General features: G+C 32.5%; 2 protein-coding genes across 4 annotated transcripts in view; one reads left to right on the top strand and one right to left on the bottom strand.

Moving 5' to 3' along the window:
* Nucleotides 1–4,725: 4,725 nt before the first annotated feature.
* LOC112419327 (uncharacterized) lies at nucleotides 4,726–5,531 on the bottom strand. The gene is made up of 2 exons (XM_024776906.1): nucleotides 5,479–5,531; nucleotides 4,726–5,359 (listed from the first exon to the last, which is right to left on the bottom strand). The coding sequence occupies exons 1-2, from the start codon at nucleotides 5,529–5,531 to the stop codon at nucleotides 4,726–4,728; spliced, it is 687 nt and encodes a 228-aa protein (XP_024632674.1).
* Nucleotides 5,532–10,104: 4,573 nt separating this feature from the next.
* LOC11407999 (serine/threonine-protein kinase D6PK) overlaps nucleotides 10,105–12,736 on the top strand; it is a 4,513-nt gene continuing 1,881 nt past the window's right edge. Inside the window, exons 1-2 of one of the 3 annotated variants that reach the window (XM_003594273.4) lie at nucleotides 10,105–10,258; nucleotides 11,504–12,517. In XM_003594273.4, coding sequence (XP_003594321.1) covers nucleotides 11,592–12,517 — 926 coding nt within the window. In that variant the 5' untranslated portion in view covers nucleotides 10,105–10,258; nucleotides 11,504–11,591. Of the gene's footprint in view, nucleotides 10,454–11,503; nucleotides 12,518–12,736 lie in introns of all 3 variants that reach the window. The other 2 variants (XM_024775821.2, XM_024775822.2) reach the window with 2 other exon arrangements.

Genomic DNA, 12,736 nt, shown 5'->3' with positions numbered 1-12,736 from the left:
GGAATCCTGGATGTGAACCAGTAGATAAACATAGTAGAAAAGATAATGCATAATTTGAGGTGATGACATCAAATCAATATAGAACACAAATTAGTCAAAACAGAAGCAATGTTAGGCACGAGTTAGTTGTTGCATAACCCTTTCCATGTTGGACATTAGGCAACTATTCTGAAGATGGTTTTAGGTCTAAAACTAAATCAGCATAATCTGATAAGTTGAAAAATTAACAATCTGAGCATAAGATGACAAAAATTAATCCATGATTCCCCACTACAGCTATCCATTTACTCTGTTACAGTTATTTCACAAGAGTTGACAACTCATCCAATCTTGTTTGTGCTGGAATTTTTACACTTGCATGATGTGCCTCATTCACTTTCTACACCCAAAGTTTGTAAAATTTCTTAGGACCCTCACTGGCCTATTGGGCCATGGTCCACTTGGTGTGCCATTTAAACCCAAATCTAAAATGGGCCCATATGTGCTACACTAACACTGTTATTGAGTATTCTTATAAAGTTAGACGAATTCCTCAATTGACCCCTCAACATTGCTCACCTATCGAGTCAGTAACTATTGATCAACATTGTTTTACTTACAAGTGAATCGGGTGCTAAAACCTTAAAGTTTTTTTTTGCGAAATTTCAAGTAATTCAAGGGGTCTGTAGAGCAATTACCATAAAGTATGTCTCTAACTTAAAAGTTCTTGCAATTAGCCACTTTAAACTTTCAAATAGTGAAGGGTTGTGTGATTTTTGTCCTATTTTGAGGAATATTCTCATGTTGTGCTCTGTCATAATAACTTACAACCCCTTGTCCTTCCACAGTAGCACCAATCAATGACCTTACACCACATTTGATGTGGTTCTTTTCTTACTAAGTTCACATGGTGTCTCACTATATTATATGGTACACATAGTAAAATATTTAATTTTTCCATATTTAATTACACATTGCAAAATCAGCACAACCCCTCTATTACATCTTTGGATTAATTAAAGTTTTATTTTTTCTATGAAGATGATAAGCATGCCTCTAATAACTCAACAACTCACATCAAACAAGTTTCATTATCATAATTGGTCCACTTTATTTTTCCTCCTTTCCAGCCATTTTACAGGTCAAAATGGGATTTGAATGATGATAAGTGAAAGAAAAGGACATTTAGTGAAAAGTTATGGACCTTGTAGCCATGCCAAAATCTTGAATTGTGCATTCACAATCGAAATATTTATCTAACCAATTGACAATGCCAAAAAATTTACACTTTTTTTTTTGGTGGTAGAGATTTTGACATCAAAAGAAACTAAAAAGTGAAACTAAAAGTGAAGCTAACATCCAAATCCCACATCTCCAAAGCTTTCTTAAAAGCTTTTTTCAGCTAGGTGAGGTTATCAAACTCTGAAACATCAGAGTCTCCCTCTTGAAAGAATATATTCCCTTCTACTAGTAAAACAAAAAACAATTCAAACTTTGTATAGACCCAAAGTAAATAAATAAATAAAAATAAATGTGTAAATTATGTTGAGGGGCCCAAGACTCACATGCATGCCACATGTTAAAATCTAATTGTACTGCTGCTACCATTTGATTTTTGCTCGTATACAATATTAGTGATTATAAGCATCATATTACTCATTTTAAATATAATCAGATATCATCTTCATGCAATTGCAAAGATTAATCCATCAAATTTATAAGACCATAATAAAAAGTAAAGTTATCCGTCAAGAAATTTGACGTTGCTTCATTTCAAATGTTAGACTCGAACTTAAAATCTCTTATTAAACTAGATGAGTCTTAAAGAATCTCATTATAATATTTAATCATAGTAACTATAATGAGTTTAATATGAAATAGAGTAGAGGACCACTGCATAAAACTCTAGTTTTGAATCAAATGACAGATAGAACTGCATGTGAGTATGGGTTAAGTAGCTCGAACCTCTATGCATTGAGCTCAGATCTGCTTTGTTTTTCCCTCATATATTTAATTTTCCCTTTGCATTGTTTATATGCATTTGGTTAGTGTTCCTATATCTTTTTGAATGTGTTGCATTGCATGGAGTGAAAATTAAAATCAAAAGTAGATTATATATGCAATTGCAAAGGTTTGCTCAAATTGCATGGTTTTAGAAAGCCACGATATGATGCCCTAAAAAGGTCAAAAAGGGTTTTTTCATACATTGTTATTGCAAATTTTTTATCAACAAGATGTTCCCCATGCATTATATAAGCCTTTAATAACTAATTGAACTAGTTATAATAGGCTCAATGTTTTGTTGTAGTAAGTTAATTTAGATGCTATTTGACTATGAAATAAACAAAAACTCAAATAGATCGACATTATTGTTAAAGAGTTTCACATCGACTGGGAAAAGACCTGAATAAGCGTTTATAAGTGGGGCAATCCTTATCTCACAATCCGGTTTTGTGGGATTGCGTTAGGTCCAACCACGAGTTGTAAGAACTACTTTTAAAAGAAATGATTCCGGATGAATACTATTGAGCAATATAATAATTCAAGATAGAGAAAAAAAGCTGATTTTATTTTTGTATTTGAGAAAAGGTAGCTAGCTTAGTATGGTTCCACTCACTCTTAGGACATGCATATACATGCTTCAAAAACTAGAAAAGAAAAAGGCAGAGATTTTTTTTATCATCATTTCCACATTTTCTGCTAACAAAAAGAGGCTATAAATTAAAAGATAAAATTGGACCAAATAAATAAAGTTTAGTTTGACCAAGGGAAAAAATATTTTTAGGGGTAGGGGGTCTATTAGAAAAAAGATGGAAAAAAGAAAAAAGCAACTAAGAAAACAAAAGTGTCTGTTTTTGAGAGAGGGATAGGACCAAAGAAGCGTGTAGTGCCCTATTTGCTTTTTTAGTTTGGGACCAAACTTAGGTACTATATTGCATAGTCAAAATCCAAAACCAAATAATTTAATGTTAATCCTTTAAATTGAAGGTCATAGTAACCTTCTCTTCATTGCTCCATCCATGTGGCTATTGCTGAATGACTCTAGATAATGAGTCTAACCAAAAAAGCTGTCCACTACATGAGCAATCAAACAAAACATTGTAAAATAAAAGTCACAGTCCAAAGTTGATTCATTGTCGTTTTTTGAGACACTTTAGATTCTAAATATTTAGATTTTCCCATTTGGCGAGCTATGCATAGTGTTAGAAAAAATGACATGAAATGAAATAATAATAATAATAATAATAATACAAAAGAAAAATAAAGATAACCTTAGAAACATTTGGTTGATGTTTGAAGGGGACATGTTTGGTCACATTATAAATATAATTTATATTATCGTGGATATGTCCCGAGTTATTGAATGGTTTTAATTTGTGGTGGATACTAAAGGGAGGATTTAAAAAATAAAAAAAAAAAAAATAAAAAAAAAAAATATATATATATATATATATATATATATATATATATATTCTTTTTTCTAAACCCATAATTTATTGGGATATATATCTTGATGCTTTCTGAAAAGAGAGAGACACTTGGATTATATGAAACACCAAAAAGATTAATTAAGGCCTAATTGGGGGGACGTATGTGAGATGGGGAATGAATTCTATTGTTATTATTTATGAGATTTCACACTCAATTGGGACCTCATACAGATGCGCAAAACCACTTATACTCCCACATTTTAAGATAAGTAGGAGTATTTTATTTCCACAATAACATGCACACTTGAAGTAAACCTATTCTGCTAGACTCGATTTCTGTTAATAGATAAATATTGTTTTAGCATGTATAAAATATTTTAAAATCAATTGTTTTAATTTATCTATATGACATAAGTTATTTTTCTCATTATATGCCTAAATTAATATTGAGTGCATAACTTTCAAATCATTATAGTATATTTTACATTTATGATGATGATGAGCGGTAGTCCAAACTTAATGAAGATAATTTTATAAAATATAACTATAATGATTGAAAAAGTGTTCTCAATTCTCAATACGGTGTTTTCACACCTATTCGGAGTAACACTTTTTTTAATTTACTTATATCTTTTCTCAATTCTCAATTCTCAATACGTGTGAAAACATCGTATTGAAAATCTAAGACGACTCTTATGTATCATGCTAACTTGTGTTCTAAGGGCACATGTTAAAGAACCCGAAAAGAGGAACTTTGCATTGGAAAACATAATATTTTAACTTTTTAAAAGTTGACTGCACGACTTTTAGTACGTATATTTCTATAATAAATTCCTTAATATGTGCCCTTAAGAGCACATGTTGACATTTGCCATTTAAAATAGATGAAGTACACGGGAGGAGATTCTCTCCTGTTAAAGTGCTCTCAAGTGAAATCCAAGCCATTTAATTTTTTTCATTGCAGGCATTAATATTTATTAAAAGGGTAATTAAAGGTTCATATCTATATTGGACAGCCTCCATTGAAATTCTCACCGGAGAGGATCCAAGTCCCAAGTACACTATCTCACTTCTTTTTTTGGATTTTTCATGAGCTCTTTCAATATAGGATTATTGTACCCTCGTATTCAAAACACCGTATCTTCCGCCAAACCCTTTATTTACCCCATAAAGCACTTTGTTTTTTTTTTTTGAACAAGCCAAAATGGAATTATATACGAAATAGGGCAGTCCCAAACGCACAAGGTGTGCCTTTTGCGACTACCTCAGAAGCCAAGAGTTACAACGGTTACAAACAAGACACAGCAAAAAGACATTAGCCAATACCCAAACAAACAAGAGGGCTTGACCACCACTGCTGAGTGTCAAAAACAAAGGTAGCTTTTTTAGCTTTTAGCCAACCTAAAGACATCAACTTAACCTTATCAAGTAAACAAGGGATGGGGGTAACCACATGATTAAACAGACGATTATTACGTTCATTCCAAACAACCCAGACACATAGAAGCCATATAAGTTGCATAAAAGAACGTCTAGCAGCACCACCACCAGCCAAAAGAGTGAACTGTAAAAAATGATCGGAAATATTATCTGTGTCCACCCCATAGCAACCAATCCAATCTCGCACCAAATGCCACATCGAACCAAAGGTATCACACGATAAGAAAAGGTGTTGGGCCGATTCAGGATGACCACACCCAGCAACACACGAAGACATGTCAGGCGATAGCACCCGTCTAGAAATCAAATTTAACCTTGTCGGTAAACGGTCACGAAGGAGCCTCCACGCAAAAACGGAAACCTTCAAAGAAACCTGTTTGTGCCACACCAAATCCAAAACATAGTCTACGGCCTGAGGTACCTGAGAGACTAACAAACTATATGCACCTCGAACTATAAAGCACTTTGTTATAGCTCTATCATCTCTATTGAATTCAATTTCAGCCAAACTATTGTGATATTGGAAATATCATTTATTAATGTAGCCCAAAAATTTATTTTCTTCACTTCCTCACATATACATGGTTTGAGTGAACCTTATGTGAACATATACATGGTTTGAGTGAACCTTATGTGATACCATGTCCCATCATAGCAAATAGCATTTAGAAGTTGGGCCATGCTTGGCTAGTATTATAAAGACACTGATAATAATTAAATTAATTGCTAGGATCACACTATAACAAGATGAGGATTGAGATGGATTTTTCTTATTTACAAAATGGTTCCTATACATATTTTACAATGAAATTAAAGGCACTTCTTTTTGGTACACACTACACACATAATCAAAGCTTTAATGAGAAATTGCAGTGAGTGTATTGGATGGTCCACCAAAACTTATAGCTTGGTTGATTCAGTAATACACCTCTATTTTTCATTGGATCACCTCAAACATTCTCATCGACCGTTGGTCCATTACTTGGTGATTTCATTGACTGCAATGGGGAAGATACACCCATTTTAGGTAACAAAAAATATTGATGTCGGCTTAAGTGATGGGAATTTGTATTTCTACCAATTGTCTTCATGCAAACATAATCATATTAACAATTATTGTCAATAGGAAAAATAATTTCTCCCTAGCTAAGTTCATTATTTTCCTATAGTATTTCTACCTATTTTTTCTGTTTTTTCTTTTATCATATTTTGGTTCTGAATAAAGATCTAGGACAGCAGGGCTAGCAAGTACAATCTAATAGGTGCTCCACACTATGGGGGGATGTTGTCCTTTTGTTTAACCTTATCATACCTGTTCTCTCAAATCTCAATAACATGTAAATTCAGAATATTTATCCAATTATTGGTAATTTAACTTTTTTGAAACATATTGTCAATTTAATTCTCCCTTCAAAACTTGTTTTAACCACAAATGGCCTAGGCTGTGGAAATACTTAGGGGACCTTACATGAAGTTAAATGCATATTACTATGTCTTAATAGCAAATAAAATTTGAAAAAGAGGTCTTTGATATCATTAATTATAAGAGGCAATGCATTGAATTTGGCAGAATAGGTTAATCTACCACAAATTAGTTCTTGGTAAAACAAGTTTTGAATCCCCATTTTCAAAAATAATATTGAAAATATAAGTGAAAGTAGGTTGCATTGAGTTACAATCTGTAAAAAAAATGACATTTTTTAAAGTATGACTTGTTAGTTGTTTGTTGGGATGCTTCACAATCTATTTTGCATGAAACAATTTATTTATGGCAAATAAGATACTTTTTTTTAGCTAAATAGAGCTCTAAATAAATCTTAGCTTTGTCTATTATTATAATAAAGTTTAGCTCGACATAAACCTATCATCATAGACTAATGCTAGCATGACACATCCTCACGCTAACGGAAATCGTCCACCAATTTTAAATTGCAAAATGGATGTATAAATATCATTTCTCAATTTTAAAATCAAGTATTTTAGTCCCTCAAATATGTATCATATTTGTTGTAATTATAGTTCCATTGCATGTAACTTTTTGGTCTCTAAAAATGACAAATTTTGACTCCAAAGTGGTGATTTATTGCCACATTTTTTAATAAGAGGAAAAAAATATCATTTTTGAAACTGTAATTCATATTTTTTGTTACCAAATATAGTTATTTTTAGGATCAAAAACATGGTTGAGACCAAAACGACCGAGTTTAAAAAGAGGACACCACTTTCGTGAGTAGGATGAAATAGAATGATTTTGTTTTTCTTCCTACAATTGAGAAAAAGAAACTAACGTCGAATAAACGTCAAATCTAAAGCATCCACAAGGAGAATGAAGATAGATTCAGAGGAAAGTCTTGAAAAATAACGAGTCTCAAAGAGGTTGAAGCACCTAACTTAGCCAAATGATCTGCTGCATAATTCCCTTCATACAATGTATGAGTTGACTCGATATTCCAATCTAATAGAAGAAGATGTTTAATGGTCGAGATGAGACTACTATAACGATGATATATGTTTATATCGCTTTTAATAATATCAATCACGTGAGTTGCGTCCGAGAAACAATCAACCTTCCTATAATCAAAATCCCAACATAATTGGAGCCCATGAAAGAGGGATAAAATCTCATCGTAAATAACAACGAGTCACCACTACGGCCATAATAACCATGCAGAAAGTCACCATCCATATTCAAATCAACAATCCTCTTGAGGGGTCGAGACCAAGAGACAATCCTCTCAAGAGGCTACATACGCTCAATTCTATTTGAATCAAAAGCCATATACACATGGTCATGGAGAGAAAGGATTTGCGCACAAGTGAGATCTACATACTAGGAGAATCCAACCAACATTCTTAATAAAATCCTTAAGCCAAAAAGAAAACGAGCTAGCAAACACTTACACTAGACCTGAACAACACGCATACAAGAAAAAAAAATCATGCGTCCAATCTTCGTCTTTTGACCATGTGTATGAAAACTCGGTATCTGATCTAAGGACCGACTAATTTGATGGGTTCAATTAATTGTGCACTTATGAGTGTCCATTTAAAGCCAAAACAAACCTCTGCATGGACTGATCCATCGAAATTGGCACCAAGGTAAATCGAACTCCTAAGGGGAGCACAATCCTAGGTCTCAAACCAACACCAGTATACCAACCTAAGTGGATTAACTTTAATTTATCTTTAGATATATTTTATATACTTTTTTTTTCAAATTATAGTTGATGTTGTGTTAATTTTTTAAATATTTATATTTAAACTTTATCGTCCTAATGAAATCTGAGTGTTTAGGGAACATTTTTTTTGGGTGTAATGTGTTTAGAAATCTTTGATAACGAGTATCTTAAAAAGAAGTATAAAGGTAGTAATATACATGATAAATTATTTTCTAGCTTGTTTTTTCTTTGTTTCACTTTGTTTCTGTGCCATATTGGTTTGTACAGGATTGTTTTGTACCATTTGTGCATAAGCGTTTTGGCACGCCTTGTACTTTAGCGTCTAGGGTTGTATAATATATATTCCATTTTGGCTTTTTCATAAAAATACATGATATGCTAGTAATTCATCCATAATTACTCATAAAATTCTATAAAAATATATAGTTAATGCAGTAATTTGATAGAAAAGGAAGGGCCGAAGTCTGTTTAGAAAACATTATTTTTGGTGATAAAATGTGTTTAGAAAACATTAGTAATAAGTATCTGAAAAAGTACTACTATAAGGTAGTAATATACAGGATGTACTAATAATTTTTTCATAACTACTCAAAATATTCTATAAAAAATATATAGTTAATACATTAATTTGATAGCAAAGGAAGGGTTGGAGTGTATTTAGAAAACATTTTTGGGGATGAAATGTGTTTAGAAAACTTTTTTTTTTGGTTACGAAATGTGTTTAGAACTTTTTGTTTTTGTTTTGAAAGAATGTATTTAGAAAACATTGATATCGTATCTGAACAAAAGGTATAAAGGTAATGTACACGATATTAGTACTTCATCCATAATCACTAAAAAATGTAATAAAAATATAAATATACCGTAATTAATAGAAAAGGATAAGGGACAAAGAAATTAAAAAGGGAAAACAAGATAAAAGAATTATACTCCCTACACTAAAGTAATAAATTTGTCTATAATATATGTATGAATATCACTAAATTATCAATTTTGTACAACTTAATTCTTTTGGCCATGTTAATATATAACTGTTCAATTTGTCTAGATGATATTTTCTAAATATCATTCTTTTATAATCTTTTGCAAATGGATATTGAAAATATTAATTGTCAAAATTGTGTAGGAGTATATGTGAAAATTAGCTCATTTGGGTTGATTTATCGGTGTAATTTGTTTGAGATATTGAAATGTGTTTTTTGATGGGCAAGTTCATACAGATCAATGCGTTGACTTTAAATAAGGTCCGCAGAGTGGTCATTGAAATTGAACCCTTCAAATTAGTCGGTATTTAAACCAGATACCAGATTTTTTATTAAAAAAATATGCTAAAGTTGAATTTTGATGGGACAAGGAGAGTATTAACAAGTGATACATTTTTAAAAAAAGTAATAGATGCATTTAAAAATTTATAGATAATTGTATAATTAAAGACACCTAATTTTTTTTATGAAGTGTTTTATGATCGTCCACAAATCCTAACTTAATGGATAAAAATACCAAAATTATTAGATAGGATGCTGTAATTGGGGTTCAACCTCGACTCTTTCGGTTGTGTGTCAGTTTTAAATGACTATTATTAATTTCGCTATATTAAAAAGAGTTTTATAAATTATGGACGAAGAGATTTTCGGTTGTGTGTCAGTTTTAAATGACCATTGTTAATTTCTCTATATTAAAAAGAGTTTTATAAATTATGGACGAAGAGATTTTCGGTTGTGTGTCAGTTTTAAATTACTATTGTTAATTTCGCTATATTAAAAAGAGTTTTATAAATTATGGATGAAGAGATCAATCGAACAAAGAAATGAGATACCGATGCAATACCACATAAGACTTTAGTTATAATTTTTGATACGCAAATGTTAACGTTATCATGCTATGTTATTTTCTGATCATCAAACCATAATCGACAATGTGATGATCGGAACCTTAACTCATCAACCGAACTATCTACGCCGAACAATGAGAACTATTTAGTGATTTGTACCTCTCTTGGTTTTAGTGACAAAAAACCATTCAAATTATTCATTCAAGAAAAATAAAAAATATAAAACTTTGACCCCTCTCTCTCTCTCTCCTCTTTCTCTATCTCTCTCTGCCTAATAGTCCACCACAGCCAACAGGCCCAGTGTCTCTCTCTCTAAAGCCTAAAGCTACCAAGAGAGAAGAACATCTCTCTCTCTCTCTCTGAGCCCAAGTTCTCTTTCTGATTCTTCAAACTCAGAGGTACTCTTTTGGTGGGTTCATCTTACTTTCCCTTTTAACGTTTCACTTTCCATTTCTCTTCAAGTTTATCTCTTTTTTCTGCATCTGGGTCTCTCTCTTTCTATTTGGATCTGCAATGATTCTACCCTAATTCATGTTTCCTTCATCAAGATCCATTTTTTATTCACTTCCATCACTTTCATTTTTCTCCTTATGGTAAAAATCTGCACTTTCACCCAATTTCACTCATACTTTACTCTTTTCTCACTCTTCTTAGTTCAACCCTTCATAATTGTTACTATTTGAATTTTATTAATTAATTCATATTCTTAGTTATTATTATTATTATTAATTCTGTTTTTTTAAATTTAGAGACAATTATTATTGTTGTCTTGTTGGTTACTCATCACTGTTGAACTTTATTAATTAATCTAATGATCATGTTCTGCATGCAGTTTACTACTCATGTTTCATAGTTGATTTGCTAAATGGGTCCTAGGTTATGTTATGTTCACTGTTTGTTTATGAACAATATGTTGTGTCTGAGGGTTTAGGTTGGTTAATTATGTTTTTAAGGTTTTTGTTATGTTATGATGTACAAGTTTTGTGCTTTAGTGGGAGTGGTTTTTTCACTTATTTGCTTGATCTATTTGTCTTGTGTTGAATGTGAGCTAATTGTTTGTTGGTTAATTGATTTTTTTGATGCTAAGTGTATGTTTGGTTCTGCCGTGACAAAAATTGATTTTGTGAATTAATTTTACTTAAAAGTGAATTGATTGTAAATTGAATGTAAATTGGTTTATGTTTAATTACATTTAGGTAAAAGTAAGTTGAACAATAAATTTCAGTGAAAAAACCATGTTTACACTTGAAAGCTACAAATCCTAGCTTCAAGCTAGAATCAATTCTAAGTGAGAGCAACCAAACATGTTAAAATCAATTTTACACCTTCAGAATCAATTTTGGTTGCTCCAAATGTGGAACCAAACATAGGCCAAGTATGTTTGGGTGGGCGATGAGTTAGGCAAAATCACCACAGCACCGTGAATTTCTTTAAGCTCTGATGTGTAGTTTTTGACAAAATCACGGTGGCTCGCTGTAATCTTGTCAATCTCACTGTTAATCCAATCTTGCTCTTAGTCTTTCTCTAATGGATTTTTTAAGATGACCATTTATTTACATGTTAAGATGATATTGTTATTCTGAGCATTTTTATTCATACTGCGTTGAAAGTAGCTGACAGTTTTTTTTTTCTTCGTTTGATAGGTTGTTTGTTACTTTTGAAGACATAAATGGATGCTAAACCATTAATTTGGTCAATCTGATTTCAATTGAAATCCTTTAGCATTTTCTGATGGACTCGAAAAGTAGTGCTAGATCTCTCTCAAAACAACATCAGAAAACTTCCGGGATTCAGACACCTGAGGCGAAAGACCTCAAGTTTTCTTCGCTGTCACTTCAAAAGACAGGGAAATCTGAGCCTGAAGATTTGTCTAAGTCTGTACAAAACACATCGAAGCAGAATATCGGCGAGATTTATGAAAGTAAGAAGTTTGGTGTTCCGTCTCAAAAGGGTTCTTCTGCTGATTCATTGAGTAGTAAATTCGGTTCTGGTGCTTCCTCATCCGTTGTTAATGTGAACACAGGCTCACAAGAAAGCTCTATCGATCAAGACAAAAAGACTTCAGAATATGGAAGTGTGAAAAACAGTTCTGTTTCTGCGAAAGCTAGTGATGGTGCCAGCAGTATTGCGAAGACAAGTGGCAGTGCTAAGATCAGTGACCGAGCTGATTTCGTCGAGAGTGGTAAGAGCAGTATCTGCAGAGGAAGTACAAGCAGCGATGTGAGTGATGAGAGTACTTGTAGTAGCTTTAGTAGCAGCGTAAACAAGCCTCACAAAGCAAATGACATGAGATGGGAAGCTATCCAAGTGGTTAGAACTAGAGATGGAGCATTGGGTTTAGGCCACTTCAGACTTTTGAAGAGATTGGGTTGTGGAGATATTGGCAGCGTTTACTTATCTGAGTTGAGTGGAACTAAATGTTACTTTGCAATGAAAGTGATGGACAAAGGGTCTTTAGCAAGTCGTAAGAAGTTACTTCGTGCTCAGACGGAACGGGAAATTCTTCAGTCACTTGACCACCCATTTCTCCCAACTTTGTACACTCATTTTGAGACGGAGAAATTTTCGTGCTTGGTGATGGAATTCTGCCCGGGTGGAGACCTCCATACTCTTCGGCAGAAACAACCAGGGAAGCATTTTCCTGAGCAGGCAGTGAAGTATGTTCAATTTATAATTTAGTTTATTGTCCTTTTGATTTCCTTCCATTAGTTTTAATAACTCTTTGCCACAAGGAAGTGACTGGTTCTACAATTTTGTTTGCTTGAAACCTTCAATTTAGCTTTCAAATAATTAAAAATGTTTTCATCCCATTATAATGATGCACCTTATATTTTATTGAATTGTAGAATTGGGAAAAAAAAGGTTGTTATGTATTT

This window comes from Medicago truncatula, chromosome 2, assembly GCF_003473485.1.
Source record: "Medicago truncatula cultivar Jemalong A17 chromosome 2, MtrunA17r5.0-ANR, whole genome shotgun sequence".
NCBI classification, from domain to species: Eukaryota; Viridiplantae; Streptophyta; class Magnoliopsida; order Fabales; family Fabaceae; genus Medicago; species Medicago truncatula.
Note: the sequence above shows the minus strand (reverse complement) of the source record. Positions and strands in the feature narration are given on the sequence as shown.

Bases quoted from the DNA above. Each gene is read 5' to 3' on its own strand.
- LOC112419327 (XM_024776906.1), bottom strand. From the start codon at position 5,531: ATGGCCCAACTTCTAAATGCTATTTGCTATGATGGGACATGGTATCAC. The intron at 5,360-5,478 runs GTTCACTCAAAC...ATATCACAATAG, and splicing joins GGGACATGGTATCACATAAG to TTTGGCTGAAATTGAATTCA.